Source organism: Melanerpes formicivorus, unplaced genomic scaffold (assembly GCF_026170545.1).
Source record: "Melanerpes formicivorus ecotype bairdi unplaced genomic scaffold, bMelFor1.0.p_v2 SCAF_2, whole genome shotgun sequence".
NCBI classification, from domain to species: Eukaryota; Metazoa; Chordata; class Aves; order Piciformes; family Picidae; genus Melanerpes; species Melanerpes formicivorus.
In genome coordinates, this window is record NW_027142354.1 from 30,051,752 (window position 1) to 30,070,693 (window position 18,942).

The 18,942-nt window shown below is 36.7% G+C and overlaps 1 protein-coding gene across 6 annotated transcripts in view; it reads left to right on the forward strand.

Moving 5' to 3' along the window:
- Nucleotides 1-18,942, forward strand: part of RYR2 (ryanodine receptor 2) — a 405,629-nt gene that overhangs the window by 277,212 nt on the left and 109,475 nt on the right. For all 6 annotated transcript variants that reach the window (XM_068155143.1, XM_068155152.1, XM_068155161.1 and 3 more), the window contains 9 exons: nucleotides 921-1,141; nucleotides 1,954-2,044; nucleotides 6,371-6,511; nucleotides 7,316-7,479; nucleotides 9,558-9,636; nucleotides 10,227-10,316; nucleotides 11,438-11,575; nucleotides 13,158-13,235; nucleotides 17,177-17,252. In XM_068155143.1, the coding sequence (XP_068011244.1) occupies nucleotides 921-1,141; nucleotides 1,954-2,044; nucleotides 6,371-6,511; nucleotides 7,316-7,479; nucleotides 9,558-9,636; nucleotides 10,227-10,316; nucleotides 11,438-11,575; nucleotides 13,158-13,235; nucleotides 17,177-17,252 (1,078 nt within the window). The remainder of the gene's footprint in view (nucleotides 1-920; nucleotides 1,142-1,953; nucleotides 2,045-6,370; nucleotides 6,512-7,315; nucleotides 7,480-9,557; nucleotides 9,637-10,226; nucleotides 10,317-11,437; nucleotides 11,576-13,157; nucleotides 13,236-17,176; nucleotides 17,253-18,942) is intronic.

The window sequence follows — 18,942 nt, forward strand, 5'->3', positions numbered from 1 at the left end:
TACCTCACTGAGAGCTGCAGCATTTTCCATCATTCAAAACTCCCATTTTTTGTTTTTCATGTTGTTTTCTGCATTTCTCAAATGTTGAATGAACTGCCTTTTGCTGCTGAGCTTTGAGAATACTGGAAGAGCAGTGAAGAAGCATCCTCCAGAATGTTGCTTACTTTTTAAAGAGCCCCCATATCTGAGAGTGTTGCAGTGACTTTTCCTAGGAGAATTTCTGGGCTTGTGATATGCAATCAAAATCAGACAAGTTGCCAATGAAGCATGCTACTGAGAGCCCCTTTCTGGAAATACACAGAAAGTGTTCATCTCCCTGCATTTATTAGGGACACCATCACTGTAATTTAGGAAATTACTGATTTTTTGTTTTAGTCCCTCCTCAAAATAGTTGTATTTTTTCATGTGTCATAACTTCAGTTAGTTGGCTTTGTCCAGAAAGATCAGATTTAGAGGGCTTATATGAGGACTAAGGCATGGACTTTGATTACCTTACTTGACTTTTTTTCTTCAAACAATTGTGGTGTTATTTAAGAAAGGGCAGAAGAGGACTTTTTCCTCACTTGTTTGTAATACAGAAACAAGATGGGTCTTTTCAATGCAGACTTGACTGCTGTTGCCTGGTTCTGGAGAGATCTGAGTGACTATTATATTCTTCGATAACATTTGAAAATTTGTTTTGCTTTTGAATGTCTACCTTTAGTGTCTGTGTTCATTAAAAACAAAACAAAAAGACATCTTTGAGACTTTTAGAAGCAGGAAAAGATGCTAGGCATCCAGCTTCCAGTGCATATCAAATCCTTATTTGTGCATTTTGGAAATTTCCATCTTTACTGAAAAAGGAAACTAAACAAGAAGTTCTTTTCAGTTGTAACAGCACTAATGAGTCAAACCTAATTTCTGTCTCATTTAATTCCTAGGCTGCTTTAAGTGCCACAGATATGGCTTTGGCTCTGAATCGATACCTTTGCACAGCGGTCTTGCCTCTGTTGACCAGATGTGCTCCACTGTTTGCTGGCACAGAGCACCATGCTTCCCTCATTGATTCCTTATTGCATACTGTGTACAGACTCTCAAAGGGATGCTCTCTTACCAAAGCTCAGCGAGATTCTATTGAAGAGTGTTTGCTGTCTGTCTGTGGGTAAGAAGATACTCCTGGCTGTACAGGAATGCTAATTGATAAAGTCACCTATGATATTTGTAATACAGGAATGCAGAACTATGTCACCAGTAGCATAATTAAGATATTTTTTTTCTGAGAGAAGATTTTGATATTTTTAATACATTTTATTAAATTTACAACTTCATTAAATCCCTTACATGCAGTCCTCAGTTATTTTGCTAATACCAAGGGATTTTTAAATTAAAAAAAATTACATATATATATATATCTCCCTGGTAAGAAACAATAAAATGGACCAGTGCTTGCTGTTTATCTGGAAAGGTTTAATCTCCATACCTTTCTAACATATATGCGATTCCTGTCTCTTCTGTCCTTTCAGTTGGTGCCCACTGCTGTATGTCTTGTTTAGTACATCTGAAGAGCTTTGTATTTATTGGTGTTTATGATATTTTTACAAGCCATTGAGATGCATCACAAGAAATTAACATTATAGCCTTTTCTCATGGGCTCAGTGATTGTAATGTACAATATCCAATTTCAGTTGCTGGTTTGTTGTTTTTTTTCTTCTTATTTTTGTCTGTCTGTAGATCAGATATTTTCTCTGCTTCTTTAAAGCATTTGATTTGCAGCTTATTTGGAAAGTTTTCTTTGGTACGCACTTGCTCTCTTTTGGACATGTTTTTTTTTTAGTGCCACAGGCAAAATCTGTTTACTTTATGAATTTGAAAAAAATTTAATGGCATAGAACCTTCAGGTTGTTTCAATATATTTAATAATTATTTACTTGAAACTACTGGTACATCTTTTTGAAGTGATTTATCTACTTTTAGGCAGTTGCGGCCTTCCATGATGCAGCATTTGCTAAGAAGATTGGTATTCGATGTTCCTTTATTAAATGAACATGCCAAGATGCCTCTTAAGGTAAAATCAGATTTTATTATTTAACAGTATTCTTTCTGACAAAATGCAGCAGAAAATACTTTCATGAAGAATATTCTTTGTTGCCTTTCTCCACTCTGCAGTAATCTCTAATCTTCTTAAAGATAAATTGCTGTTTTGGCAGGATTTCAGTCTAATTTGTATCCATCCATATAGAATGATGAAGTCTCTATCTAGTGTTTGGTTTTCTGTTCATTATCTCTGTGGTTTTTTAAGTCCATGGAAACAGAATAGAAAAACTAGGGGGGGCAGGGGTCAAATCCTGTACACAAGCGAAGACAGCAGTTGATAGTATGTATGTACCCTTACTTCTCTTGCTGTGTTGGTTTTCCCTGCTCTTGGAAAATGGACTCTTTTGCTTTGGTTTGTGCTTTTAAATCTAAGCAATACATGCTTTTTAATAATCTTGCATTATGTTTTCAGCCCCCAAAAGTTTCTCCATATCTTTTGATTCTGATTTGTAAAGCACAAGAAAAATCTGGGTTTTTTTTCCCTTTGAGATGGCACATTCTTTAAAGATTCCTTGGATTTAATTGACAGTTCTAAGAAACATCTAACACCTTACCTATTGCTATTTTCAGCAGTCCTTCTTAATCCATTCCCACCACAACTTTGCACACGATATTTAATTAAGCCACATTAAACCACATGCCAGGATTAACTGCATTTTACATCTTATTTCTTTGCCAAAATACTCTGCTGTCCAATTACCCAGGCTTCTACTAGCCAGATTGTAGTCTCCAGCCTCAGATGAGAAGTTCATTAGTCTCAAAGCCAGGACCTGCTGCAGTCTTCTCCCTGCCAAGGACTTCATAATTTGGTTGTGTCCCCCAAGAAGTGCTCAATGAAAGCTTGACCAGCAATCCTTTGGTACCAGTATATGAGAAAAGCTGTTGATAATTTAGTATACTGCCCAGAAGGGGACCTTTCTAATTTATTATGACATTTTATGTGATGCAGAAACCAAATAGTAATTTGGTGCTCCCTGTGTGAATATGATTCTTCTGGTTTTTTTTTTGGGGGGGAGGAAAGAACAACCCCTGAGATATGTTCATCTGTGACAGCAGATCTTTTGAATCTGAGGGTGATGATTGCAGTGACTTTTCCATCCTGCTGAACTGAACAGGAAGAAAATAATAATTAATCCCTTTGGCAAGTCAGGCTTCAGGAGAACAGATATGAAGAGAATCATGGTACTACCATGGGCAAATGATTCTGTGCATTTTGTCAATTAACACCTAAACAAATGAACTTTTTATGTGAAGGCAGAATTAGAACTTTTCAAATATTTCACTGGTGGTGAACTGATTTGTAGAGTTTAAACAAGGAACTTTTACTTATTTCTGCTAATGTGTTTCTGATTTGAAAGTACTGTGTATATTTCTAAATGGGCTTGTTGCTAGTAGAGAAATTGTAGTAGTCTCAAGAGACAGCTACAGGTTCATCATGCATCTAAAGATATAATTTTGAATGGGAAGAGGGGAGGGAATTATGAAGGCTAAATCAGAATAGAGTGCTAAGTACTCTGATACCTTTGTTGGTTTCTGAAATTTAGGCAGTGTGTGAATGGAAATCTGTGATGCTTCTCCGGTATAATTTGGTGTGAGCTTTCTAGAACAGAGTTGCCTTGGTTTCGTTTCCTCTTAAATTATATTTCGTACTTCATTAGGGACTTCTCTAGTAGCAAACTTGCCTCTGTTCTTAGCTATGTTTAAAATTATATACCTTTGTGTTAGCACTCAAATGTTGTCCAAAAGGAAACCTCAAGTCTGGCCATTGTGTGATTGAACTTAGTTGGGAAAAAACCAAACAACAACAAAAAGAAAAAAAACCCAAACAACCCTGTGGTGCTGCATGAATGATAAAACTTCCATGTTTTTATATTATATCTGCATGTTAGTTCTCTTCCATTTTCATTAACCATCTGACAATTTAAATAGTAAATACATGGATTTTTAATATTTTTTTTTTTTAATCCATGAAAAATATAGTAGAACTACACAGTATGGAGGTTATATATCTCGTTATGAAAATCCTCACTTCTAAACAGCAGAATTTTTTAACTTCTTTTTTTTTTTTTTTTTAAACACCTGTCATTATTTCTGCACCTTTACATGTGAATATTTGCATTTTTTTTGTCTTAGCATTTTTTCTGACTAGCAAAAAGCGAAGCCTGTCAACTCTTTACTGGCTAAAACTGTTACAAGAAGGGGTCGACATACGATCAATGTGATCAGCGAAATCCACCTTTATTGCTCCACACTTCATTATTTATAGTCTTATCTTATGCATAGTTAATTCTATTCTAATTTAACACATGCTATTGGTTTCTCTCTAAAAGGTTACATCATTGTTTTCACAACTCTGTGGAATTCTTCTATTCGGTCTAATTGCTCTTTTTCCCAGATCTCGCCTCCTCCTTATCTTGCTTGCCTCCCTTCTCAGGGGCAGCTGGACTTCAGCATACCAAGCAATCAGCACTTTCTCACATCTCCTACTCCACCACTATATTATCAACAGAGAATTCTTCAAGGCCTGAATTGCACAGGTGTTCCTGGGACCCATGTCCCCTCTTGCTCAAAACAAACCCCAACATAAAACTTGTAGTATTTTGCCAACATACTTTGCAAAGTGATGTTGAAAAAGCTATTCTTTTATCTGAGAAACAACTATTCTTTCCTCTGAGAAATAAACTATGAATTAAAATTCCAGATAAATTCTATAGAAAGATCACTCTATCCTGTTGCAAAATTTGCCTCTGAGTAGGACTAGGTTTTCACACATTGCTGTTGTCGGAAATTTGTTGTTTGGGATTGCCTTTACTGACAGATGTGCAACTAATTTTTCCTCTTTGTGTTTGTAATGGAGGGACATTAACCACAAAATTTGTGATGTTTTACTTTAGCAAATATCCACTAGCAGGTCATTAATAATCTGGAATCTTGTAGCCACTTGAGAAGAAAATATCCCCAAAATGTGTTTAATGAAACAGGGGAGAGACAAAGAATACAGCTCCAATTGTAATACAAGGCAGGAGGATAGACTGATAGGAGGTTTTACAACAGAAGATGCGAGTCATACTGTGAGTTATTCTTGAATAGCTCTCAAACATGTAAATATTAATTGGGAATGTAATAAAATACATATTTGTATACTTCATATTTAATATTTTGGGTGGTGGTACCTTCAAAACTTATTTACAAAGTATGTTTACAGGTTCTGATACTCAGTTGTGGGCAATATATTCCACGTGTGCAGGCAGTTAAACAATTTCAGCACGAATCTGAGAATTTCTAATACAGCAATTTAAATGGGAAATAAAGGGGCTGTAATCTGTGGTTTACCACAAGGGGGACTCTGTAGCAAATTAACCGGGTACTCAAGGCCTGCTCTTTCGTATCTTCCCAGACGCTGTAACTGTAATTCAAGCAGCTCTTGGCTCAGAGAGGGCTAAGGGGCCTCTCTCCTCTCATGCCCAGTTCATGGGCTGTAGCAGTGCAGCTTTTCTGGGATTCGATTCTCTTGGGGCTTTTCCCCTTTCTGCCTCCAGCACAGGGCTCTTGGAGTGTTAGTTGCTTTGGTTCAGGTGTAAGGCCCAAGTGTAATTTGCCTGCTAGGGCAGACTCTTCAGCTGCAACTGCATCAGTATTTGGCTTGTTGCTGCTTTCTTGGTGAGGAGAAGGTGGCAAATTGCCTACCATCTCAGCTGGTTTAAATACTGTGTGAAGACAATTAATGCCCTTTGGTAACAAAGAAACCTGGTAGCTGAACCTATAGAATGAGGCATACCCAAATGTGGCCAGGGGTGCACACAGTTCACAGGTGTGTTAGAAGGTTAATTACATGTGCTACATGTTTACCTGGACCATCTGTACCTCAGGAAATGTCCAGGTTTACACATTCACAGGTGCTTAACACATTGTCTGGGTTAGGACATGTTTTAGAGCTCGTCCCTTAAAGCCAGGGAACTAGATGTAACCATGGTTATACTATCTTACCCGTCAAGCAGTAGGGTTTGGAATAGCAGTATGCAGATGGAAATGAATTCCCTGCAGCTGAGCTGTCAGTGATCGTGTTTTGTTGGGGAAAATGATCCTGTCATGTGATTCTTGCATATCTAACTAACGTTAAAATAAAGAACTCATCTTCTGTTTGCATCCACCAGTGACTTAAAGAATAAACACACAACCTGGCTTCTTTATAAAAGTTAGACATTTTTCTGGCAGTGTGTGTGTAATGGTCAAGTTCCAGAATCAAATTACATCAATAGTTATATTTTATTTGCTTTCAAAATATGTTCTGTTTTAGTTGCTGACAAATCATTATGAAAGATGCTGGAAGTATTATTGTTTGCCAGGTGGATGGGGTAACTTCGGTGCTGCCTCAGAAGAAGAGCTTCATTTATCCAGAAAGTTGTTCTGGGGTATTTTTGATGCTTTGTCTCAAAAGGTAATTCGTAGTAATATCCATCTACTACTGTAAAAGCCTTACTGTGTAACCTTTTTTCATTAATCTATCATTTTTACTGAGCTTCTATCAACACTGTATTATCCACTTCAAAAGGAAAATTGCAGGCTTTGGTAAATTTAAATTTTCCTCTTACAGCTTCTGCTTTAACATAGGTATTTCCTTTTGCCCACCCATGGGAAAAAAAGCAACCAAAGGAAAAAAAAACCTAATGAAGTAATCTTGAGATATATCTTATAAGTCAGCTACACTTCAGAGCACTAAAAGCAAGTTCAAGCTTCTGCAAGTGACTGAAATGTAGTTTTCTATCTTGCACACTTTAAATCAAGAGCATAGTCCCTTTGCTTAGTAGTTGTAGTTTCATCATCCCTGACTCAGTTCTGTTTTGGGCAGAAGTTTGATAATACAGTTTGGTATATAATTATTATTAATTCTGTGAGTGTTTGTAACCTCCTTAAAATCTAGGTACTTAGAGCTGCTATGCATATTCCTATTCTATGTTCTCTTCCCAGAAATGGAAAATGCCTAGTGGTTCTCTCAGGGAAGTCAAACTTCTCCCATTTACTTTAGGAAGAGCACTACTTGAGCCTAGCTTTATCCAGAGTGTATAATATGATTTGGACAGTCAGTTCCCTTTATTTTCAGAACTGAAATTCAATTTCACAGTAAGAAAGCCATTCTGTGGGTGTTTTGTTTGACATACAGCTGTATCAACATCACAGTTTCAGCAGTGATGTTGATAGCTTCCACTTACTACTCATTTTCTCTCTCTTGGGTGTTCCACAGAAGTATGAACAAGAACTGTTCAAATTGGCTTTGCCCTGTTTGAGTGCAGTTGCAGGAGCCTTACCTCCAGACTATATGGAATCAAATTATGTCAATATGATGGAAAAACAGTCTTCAATGGATTCAGATGGGAACTTTAATCCTCAACCTGTTGATACATCAAAGTAAGGAATTAATCTGTGGCAACTAGAATCTTTTGTCATGCATGTATAGAAGAGGGATGAAGTCTATTGTCTGTTGAGGATGATGTGATCTTACATCTTTTACTCTCTTCTGAATGCTTATCTTCTAGATAAAAATGGAGAAGTTAACTATTTTTTAAAATTTATGTATTGATTTAAAACCCTCAAAAGCAATAAATATAAATATAATAATATATAATAACTATATTTAATAATATATAATAAATATATTACATAACTAATTTCTTGCTCAAGATAGATTTTAATGCATTTTCAGCCTGAAGCTAGCACTCTCCAGTTACTTTGTATTAGCCTGACAAAACACATATCTGAATGGGATTTTTGTGACTGCAGCCAGCGCCCCATTCTCCTTTGTATAGAGTAGCCTTTCAGCAGTGTGGTTATGCACTATGTCTTGAAAAATGCCACTTGTAAGTCATGTGATCCAGTTGCCTCTGTGAGCTTTCTGTCTGTAGTAACATATAGAATAGGGAATGCCAACAGTACATTGATATCTTTGTTAGAGCTTGTACATTCATGCACGCACATAGAAATATCATAGGCAAAATCATAATCTAGACTGTAATATTGCAATGACATCAGTGACCATTAAAATGAATTATGTTATGATGCATTTAAGATATATCAAGATAATTAAAATTTAATAAAGAGAATATGCTATCATTTAATTGAGGATGACTTTATGTGGTGTCATTTCAGAGGAAAATTCTAGATAGGCAGAACATATTTGAAAACCTCAGAAAATGTTACTTAACATTGCCTAAATCATCAGTCACCTCATTGCCACAGGAGTCAACAATTCTGTGATGTTTCAAGACAATGAAAGCACTACTTTTATCAGTATCACTTCCAACCTGACCTGTATTTCACCATACAAATCCTGCATTGCCTTTCTTACTAGTCCTAGACCTATTTTTATGAAGCTATAGGTAATGGGACCTTACAATAGTTAGACAATTGATTACCACTGAAATTATTCAGTGTGTTATACCTTTAATAGTGTTTCCCTCAAAATACACGCTTCCAAACAATATAAACCTCTGATGACTCTCTTAGATAAGTGGTCTTCTGGCCTTTATATGTCATCAGGCTCTAGCAAACTGTTCATGTGACATAATTTTAGTTTACATTCTACATTCTCAGACTGTGACTGGAGATTTAAAACTCTTCTACTAACAGTAGATGGCACCGTAATACTTTGGATGCCAACATTTTTTGTCTTGGGAGGGAAGATTTAGCTATTTCATAAGTGAACAACAAGCAATTCTTGTCTTTTATTTGTAGGAATGCAGGTGAACAAAAATACTAATATTTTATACTTTTTCTTGGGGGGGGAAGATGATTCTGCCTCTAGGCCTTGTTTGATGATTAAGGAGACAAGGGGAGCTGCTTTTCTTCCAATGCTTAAGAAATTTTAACTTCTGCATTCTCCCATGAGGAACTAGTATTTTATTTGTGGTGTTTGGTTTTTTTTTTCTATTTTTAGTAAGGATTTTAGTATTTGTAATATTCACTGGAATGTTGGACAATAAATCTTTGAGCATATAACTTTTGACTTGCCTTAATTATAGTGCTTCAAGCGTATAATAAAATATATAGGAATATATAGTTGTAGAGATGTAGAGGAATATAGGAGAGGACTGTTAGCACACTTGGTTTATAATGGGCATGTGTATTGTTAACCCCCTATTTCTAAAACTATGGGTCTTAGTTGTATCTTTGATCTTAAGAAAATGAATGTTAGTAATAGAAATATGTGACAAAAAACTTGAGTTCTTGATATCATTATTGATCTTTCCCTGCACATGAGTATTAAAGAAATAAAATTCTTAGAAATAGCTATGGTTCTTATTCAGTGCCTATTAAATAACACAAATATTTCCTTGATTTAACTAGACCTTAGAAAAAACTGTATGTGAGGAAATGGAGCACAGTAAGAGGCTTTGGAGGGGTATATTCACTACTCATTGTTTTCTTCAAAAACAAAAGCATTCACATTTTAGTATGTGCAATATAATGTCTGTTCTCTTCACTTTCAGCATCACAATTCCTGAAAAACTAGAATATTTCATTAACAAATATGCAGAACATTCACATGACAAATGGTCAATGGAAAAGGTAAAATCAATATTGCTGTTAAAATACAAGTCAACATTTGTATTTGAATCTACTTCATCTTCAAAATATTTTACTCTGGATAGAGTAAAATAGTATTTTTCATAATGCTACAAACTGATATGTAGATAAGATATAAACCTATATTTTCTTAAAATGTGTTTGGGAGGAAAGTTCTCTAAGTGCAAATCAGTATTTCATCATTTCATTATTTTTATTGTTGACATTTAAGTAATCATACTTGCCTAAGAATTTAATTTACTTGAAATTTCATTTTTTTAACCAAAAAAAAGCCTTTTAGGGTTTTTATTCTTTTTTGTAGTTTGTGTCCAGTGTTTGAAAGGTTTCCTCAACTGTAGCATAGTATTCTGCTCTATATAAATATTCAAAAGAAAAAATTGTATTGTAGTGTTAGCTTTGTGCATTCATTAATTTTCAAAATGATAGCATGCTAAAAAATAATTTCATTATGTGTAAATAATATAAATGTTGGTTGGGAAAAGGTTGAGAAAATGGTAGAAAGAAAATTTTAAGAGAACAGCTTTGCTGTTCCTTTCCCAATTTTTTCCTCTGTTACTATAACTGTTTTCCAGTTTGCCAATGGATGGACATATGGTGAAACGTATTCTGAATCTGCAAAAGTCCAACCATTAATGAAACAATATAAATTACTATCTGAAAAGGTAAGAATTTTGTTCATTCTTGATCCAGGGTGATTGAAAGATTGCTTCATTCACTGTGAAAAAGTCACCATGTGTTTGCATCACTTTAAAAAAAAAAATACTTGGAATGTGTCAGCTAAACCATGATTGTTGCCCTTCTCAAACTTACTGTGCTGTAAATAGGCCACTCAAACTCTTTTCTCCAGCAGCTAAATTTACGTGGCATAACTTACAGTGAAACTGAAGTGGTTTTTTTTGTTTTTTTTTACAGTAAGGTCACAAAGGAATGTCTACTTGCTTAGTGAAGACTTAGGTATAGGCTTGGTCTGATGTCCAGCAGGGAGTCACCAAGATGATTAGAAGGCTGGACAACTTGATAAATGAAACATGGCTGTATGAACTGAATTCCTTCAGCTTAAAGAGCTGACAGGGATATAATCTTGGTTTCCCAGCACCTAAATGCTAGTTACAGAGAAGATAGATGTATTCTCTTCACAGGGATGCAGAGTGATGGGTCAAGAGGCAATGGGTGTAGGTTCAGTAGAAATGCTTTCTGGAAATCCTTCTTATCTTGGCACTTAAACATTGGAATAGGTTATCTAGAGAAGTGGTGAATTCACCTGCACTGCAAATATTTATGACATGGCAAGCCCTAGATGACCTAACCTTGATAACAGTTTATAGCATAATTATGTTAGGCTATCTTATCTGGCCTTGACATAATGTTAAGATAGATGATGTCCAGAGGTCCATTCCAGCACAGACTTTTTATGATTCTGTTATGGGGTTTTGATTCATGTAGAGACAAACTCCTGGTAATTCCTGTTCCACCTTTGAGTTCATATCTGAAGGTGCCATTAATGTGGTTTCCCTGTGATCCTCAGCTTCCTGTAGGGCCATAATTCATCTGCCTACCTCTAAAATTATGAACAAACTTTTTTATATCTTACATGATTTGTTTGCTTCAATGAAGAATCCCTGGATCATAATGTCTAATTTCAGTACCTTTCTTTGCAGAAATCACAGACTTGTTTAGGTTGGAAAAGCCCGTCTTATATAACTAGGCAAAATCCCCAAAGTTATTTTTTGCTCTGTACAGCTACATAACAAACAAGACAATTATTGCATGTACTTTCTTCTAGGAGAAAGAAATTTATCGATGGCCAATCAAAGAATCACTAAAAACTATGCTGGCTTGGGGATGGCGAATTGAAAGAACACGAGAGGGAGATTCTATGGCACTGTATAATCGTACGCGTCGCATATCTCAAACCAGTCAAGTGAGCTATTTTATGAAAAACTTACTTTTAAAAGGAATTCAAAAACTGCTATCTAATCTTTGGTATTGCAAGCAATGAAATAAACCTGTAGCATAAAAACTGTGAAAGCATTTTTCACAAGCAGTTTTACAGGTGGATTTCTATTCACTGAAGCTGTTTCAAAGTAATGCATTGCTAAATATTTTCCAAAAACTGGATCAAAACTGAAATAGAAGTGCGTTTGTTAGTCTGATTTCAAGTGGACTATATAGGGGAATTATTTACATCAGTAGGTGATTATATATTAATAGTGAATATTAATATGATTTTAGTCGGCTATGCTTTGGAATTCAGTGTCTGTGGATTCCTTTAACTTGTAAAAAAAATATTAGAACATAAAGAATTTTAAAATTTTTTAAAGGAAAATTAATACAAACATCTACATTAATGCACCATCAAGTTTACATCTATAGACAGACAACACTCTGAAAATGTTAGTTTTATTCCTTTAGAATAGCCTTCTTAAATGCTGTAAGGATAAAATGGAAAAGTACTGCATTGTATTCCCTTAGAACTCTGTATACTTTTCAGTTAAAATGAGGAGGAACATTCACACAGACACACATGGAGCCAAACCAATGAGGGACATAGAATGGAGGGGGAAAATCTTTCCCTCTAATCTCCACTCAGCTTGGCAGTGTTTATGCATGTGAGTGGTGATATATGCCTGTCTCTCCACTCTTTATAGACACTAGACAGTGTATATCAAATGATTTGAATTAGCACTTAGGCTGAACTACACATAGTTTGCACACTATAATTGCCTTCCAAAATTCTTGACTTCCTTTTGAAAGGCCTCTGAGCCTCTAGGCCTTATACATGCATATGAACATAATATCAAGCATAGAAACAAAATTTGTACATGAGTTAATATGTTACAGTGGAATCCATAGAGGAAAACATAGCCATATTTGTTTCATCAGTGAGTTTCCATCCAGGCAATATCTATCATTGTTTACCCTTCTTTGAGTATTCCTGTCAGTGTAATGACCAAATCTGTGACAAATTTAGGCAGTAGAAAGAAAGAATGACAAAACAGTGATATTTTGTGTGTGGGGTAGAGAGACCGAAGGAAAAAGATACTTGTGTAGTAGGTTCTATTCTTATATATAGAAATAGGATTGAAAAGTGAAATTCAAAGTTTGATTTTTGTCTGAATTAGCCTTAAACTAGATGGCCTGAGATCTGAGATTTTGCCAGATGAGGAAAAAATATCTAGAAAACATAGAGATATAACCATTCATTATCTAGAATGAATTAAAATCTTAAACAACTTCAAGTAAAATTTGCATCTGAATGAGGGGAATTTGTGTCTGACGACTGTCTTTGGGAACAAAAATATGTACAACTTTGCCTAAATCTCACTTATATTTACTATTCTTGATGTATTTTCAGTTCAGCTACTTACAATGTTTTTGCTCTGTAGAGACATGCAACTGATTTTTTTCCTTAAATTCTGTCATTATTTTCAGTATCTTCTTCATGTAAGCTTCTTCATATCAAATCCCTTGTTTAACGCCCCTGTTTCACGTTTGCCATTCAGATCTCTGTAGATACAGCCCATGGTTACACTCCTCGAGCAATTGACATGAGCAATGTTACCCTCTCCAGAGACTTACATGTAAGTCAGAAACACTTATTATGCCTACTCTTTTTTGCACTTGTTTTGGTTTTGTGTTGTTTTTTCCTGCTAGTTTATTTTAAACAAATTTGATGCCTTATACTGCTTTCTTTGAAATACTTTAATTTTGGTTTGTTGCAGTATTTTCCTTTGATATTTTTTTCTCCTCTTTGATTCTTTGTTACTTAAAAAAATATGGTTCATGTAAAAAAACTTTGAAGTTTTGGATTGATTTTCTCATCTCTCTTTGCAAATATCTGTTGTTTTGAAAATAATTCTATTTAGTAGAGCCTGCAGCATCAGCTTTTTTCTATTATTTGTTTCTCCACCATCTTCCCAAAATATTTTTTCATTACTATTTTAATTTCTTTTTTTTGAAACTCAAGAAATAAGAATCAGGAACCATTGCTACAACATATTTTATGAGAGTAGACAATGAAAAAGTTTGGGGTAGGATTCTGTCAGATCTAGCAGTAAATTGCTATTACCTGGAGTAATATTGTTTTAGTTGATAAATGATGTTTCTGTCTCTAGAATGTCAGGATTTTTTGATAGACTATGGTGCTAATTTCACAGTCTCCTAATTTACTCTGAGTATGGTTACAGTATTATGTAGGCATATGTAGGCATACAGTAGATAGTTTTAAATTAGATAGCACAAGTGTCTGTACCAGTCTATGGCAGCAATGGCAACGTGGTGTTCAAATCTGGCTCTTGAAACACAAGGTTGAGGTTATCCATACTGAGCTCTATCGTAGTACTGTGAATCAAGCAGCAGTAGTAAAGTAATTGGTTAAATCTACAGTATATAGTGCACTATCCACTTGATCAAATTCTTGCAATGGATTTCCTATCTTTGACTGCTATCTTGTAGTTTCCAGTTTCACATGTTACAGAATCACTGAATTATTGAAGCTGGAATAGACCTCTGAGATCATCAAGTCCAGCCTATGACATTCAGAACACTGCCATAACTTATTTACAAAGTATGTTTACAGGTTCTATTACTCAGTTGCGGGCAATATATTCCACGTATGCAGACAGTTCAACAATTTCAGCACGAATCTGAGAATTTCCAATACAGCAATTTAAATGGGAAATAAAGGGGCTGTAATCTGTGGTTTACCACAAGGGGGACTCTGTAGCAAATTAGCCGGGTACTCAAGGCCTGCTCTTTCGTCTGGTATCTTCCCAGACGCTGTAACTGTAATTCAAGCAGCTCTTGGCTCAGAGAGGGCTAAGGGGCCGAGGGGCCACTCTCCTCTCCTGCCCAGTTCGTGGGCTGTAGCAGTGCAGCTTTTCTGGGATTCGATTCTCTTGAGGCTTTTCCCCTTTCTGCCTCCAGCACAGGGCTCTTGGAGTGTTAGTTGCTTTGGTTCAGGTGTAAGGCCCAGGTGTAATTTGCCTGCTAGGGCAGACTCTTCAGCTGCAACTGCATCAGTATTTGGCTTGTTGCTGCTTTCTTGGTGAGGAGAAGGTGGCAAATTGCCTACCATCTCAGCTGGTTTAAATACTGTGTGAAGACAATTAATGTCCTTTGGTAACAGAGAAACCTGGTAGCTGAACCTATAGAATGAGGCATACCCAAATGTGGCCAGGGGTGCACACAGTTCACAGGTGTGTTAGAAGGTTAATTACATGTGCTACATGTTTACCTGGACCATCTGTACCTCAGGAAATGTCCAGGTTTACACATTCACAGGTGCTTAACACATTGTGTGGCTGTCAATGGCTCCATGTCCCAGTGGAGGCCAGTGACAAGTGGAGTCCCTCAGGGATCAGTCCTGGGACCTATCTTATTCAACATCTTTGTGGGGGACATGGACAGTGGCATTGAGTGCACCCTCAGCAAGTTTGCTGATGACACCAAGCTGTGTGGTGCAGCAGACACGCTGGAGGGAAGGGAGGCCATCCAGAGGGACCTTGACAGGCTGGAGAGGTGGGCACAGGCCAACCTCATGAAGTTCAATAAGAGCAAGTGCAGGGTCCTGCATCTGGGTCGAGGCAATCCCAGGCACAAATACAGGCTAGGCAGTGACTGGCTGGAGGATAGCCCTGAGGAGAGAGACTTGGGGGTGCTGGTGGACAAAAAGCTCAACATGAGCTCTCAGTGTGCACTTGCAGCCCGCAAAGCCAATCAGATCCTGGGCTGCATCAGGAGAAGTGTGGCTAGCAGGTCGAGGGAGGTGATCCTCCCCCTCTACTCAGCCCTGGTGAGACCCCACCTGGAGTACTGTGTCCAGTTCTGGAGCCCCTATTACAAGAGGGATGTGGAGGTGCTGGAGCGTGTCCAGAGAAGGGCCACGAGGATGATCAGAGGGCTGGAGCACCTCTCCTATGAGGACAGACTGAAGGAGTTGGGGCTGTACAGTCTGCAGAAGAGAAGGCTCCGAGGTGACCTAATTGTCGCCTTCCAGTATCTGAAGGGGGCCTACAGGAAGGCAGGGGAAGGACTTCTCAGGATATCAGGTAGTGATAGGACTAGGGGGAATGGAATGAAGCTGGAGGTGGGGAGATTCAGGCTGGATGTGAGGAGGAGGTTCTTCACCATGAGAGTGGTGAAACCCTGGAATGGGTTGTCCAGGGAGGTGGTCGAGGCCCCGTCCCTGGGGGTGTTTAAGAGCAGGCTGGATGAGGCTCTGTCCAGCCTGATCTAGTGTGGGGTGTCCCTGCCCATGGCAGGGGGGTTGGAACAGGATGATCCTTGTGGTCCCTTCCAACCCTGAATGAAACTATGAAACTATGAAACTATTGTCTGGGTTAGGACATTTTTGGGGGCTTGTCCCTTCAGGACACATTGGCAAATTTCCTAATGGTGGACTCAATCCCCTCATCCAAGTCATCAGTAAAGATGTTGAATAGAACTGGGCCCAATACTGATCCCTGCAGGACACCACTGGTCACCAGTGTTAAGGAATTTATTGAATTTATGATTAAGATATTGTAAATTTTGGCATTAATAACGTCTAATTAATATGAAAAGTTGCCAAGAATTTATGAAATAGGTTTGATGTATGGTTAGAATATATATTTACTGTGGGAATGTACAGTCTTTAGGCAAATTTAACAATTTTAATGATTTTAAGCAAACTGGTAAGAATAACAGGGAAAGAGGGTTACTCAAAACCCTTATTGAAGATGAGAAGAATGCTTCTGTAGGTCAATGAAAGAAATGACAATTGAAATGTACAGAAAAAACACCACTGTGTATAACTAGAGGCTACAATCAGGAGGACAGGAAAGGTGGGTTTAAAAATGGTTTCATTTTGAAACAGTAGTTCCTAGTAGTTCATAGAGACTGGAGAGCTTGTCTGTGTTTTGCTTAGTCTGAGGTCTAACTCCTAGTTTACCAGTCTGGAAGAGTTTTTAGGAACAGTTTACTTATCTGTTGTGCACACTGGAGGAGAATTCTTTGTTGAATGGAAACTGTGGCTGCATCTATGGAATCCCTGGTAAAACAGTTGGTGCTGTTAACAGTATACTCACATAAATTAAAATCCAGCTTGACTAGATTACATCCATGGGTTTATAGTCAGTATGCTGAAGCCGACAGTAAGAATCTTCATTCAATCTTCTAACTTGCTGTTCTTTGTTTCCCTTACTAGGGCCTTCAGGGGGTTCTTGCTAACATTGTCATGAGAATCAAGTCCCTGTCTTACACCTTAGTGCTCTTTCTGAACTATACTCCTCTTTGAGGTTCCTCCTTTTTCATATTAACAGGTTCCTAATTCATAAATATATACACATATATATGCCTCCTTGCTACGCAAATCCGCTATCGTAATTTTACAAGATAAACTTCTGTTTTCAGTGAGCCATTGCAGTCTATTTCTATTGAAATTCCTAGAGAGCTAAACCTGTTATGTGGTGTCAACCTGAAAATGGTCCTTCTTGGCGGTTAACCATTGCAAAACTATCACTAAGTTCTCTATTTTCCTAAGGCTATGGCTGAGATGATGGCCGAAAACTACCATAACATATGGGCAAAGAAAAAGAAAATGGAGCTTGAAGCAAAAGGTAATATTTACTATAGATATTTATGGTATTTTAAGTTCTCTGTAATTAGCTTAAGTGATGTATTTGAGAAAAATGGAAAGGGGGAGGGGAAGGAGCAGCAAATATAAATTGACACAGAGGAAACAAAAGGAATCTATTCTTAAATACATGTTTTGTGATTTTTACTGCCTCGAAGTTCTTATAATACTAAGTGTAACAGGTCCTACTGAAGTAGTTTACCAATGCAAATATATCAAAGGAAGTCAAAGCTTGTAAATAAATTTAAGCTATATTAATACATTTTACTCCTAGCCTTAATTTTTCAGACTATTGCCCAAGGAGCTCTGATTTAATTTGAATTATTTCTTTATTGCAGGTAGATCTGAAAGGGTATATACTAAGAACTGCACATATTATGTATTGAATTGACAAGCAGATAAACCTGAATGATCCCAATTTTATGTGTTAAGTTATCTCTCCATACTTAAATGATAAATTTTGCCATGTATTATGTAACTTACTGTTTCTCCTCTGTGTTATCTGCCGATAATATTGTATTTGCACATGAAGGAAAATATATTTGGAGAAACAGCAAGATCTCATTTGCAAATAACTGAAGCTAGGGTTTTGTCTTGTCCAAACCTGTCAAGTCTAATTATTTGCATGAAACATAGCCTTTATTTGTTTTTAAACTATTGTATGCTTGCTTTTTTTCATCAGTTGTAAGCTTCCAGCAAAGGTGCAATAGTTAAGGTCTTATGAGCAAGTAAATTTCTTCCTGGAAGTGCCTTTGATAAATCACCATGAATTTCCTTTGATTATATTTCCCCTTAATACAGATTTTATTTTAATTTTTATAGCCTTTTTTTTAAAAAAAACCCAACAACTTTAAACTTTCAAAATTAGTCATAGGATACGCTAAGTTCAGGAAGTCATGGGCTACAGGAAAAACAGTGGAGTTTTTGCCTTCAAGCATCACTTTGATGAGAAAAATGTATAATATTTGTAGTGTTGTGCAAAGAAGTACAGTGCTGGGAAAGCTAGACACAGACTATAGTGAAGGAAGGAGCGGCTTGATGGAGAAATTCTTTGAGTGAAAAGTAGGCCTGTTTGTCAACTGTGCAAAACCTGACTCTCAATGAGTGTGCAGTTTTTTCTACAGTATATATGCTAGGCTTCTAATATCTTTTTATACCTGTGGAAAGAACAGAAGATTAATGCAGATTGTGCCTATTTTTCATTTAGGACTTTTCACATACATAAGTATGTTAGCCACCTGATGACTGCAAGTATCATTCCCCTTCACTGAACATTGACTGTATTTATTGTGATTCATTGAAGGATCTTTTACAGACTTAATGACTTCCGCAGATAGGGCATGTATGCTTATTGTGCTTAGAATGCATTTTTGCATGTCTGTTTTCAGCTGTAATAAGGTGGATAATAGAATAAAATCCAATCATCCCAGTTTTAAAGGCTGTACTTCCTAAAAAAGAATACAAACCAACAGAAAAATCAGACAATCAGACTTGCCCACTAGGTTACCATTTTGAATATACTTAAAGGGATTCAGGCAGGACTAATGGCAAATTTTAGATATATCACCTAAGGATATGTCTCTGATATTTTCTAGAAGGAATTTGTTATTTTTTAAAAAAATAGTATATAGTTCTGAGTCTGATCATTATCCTTACAGTTTCCTGGTGTTTCA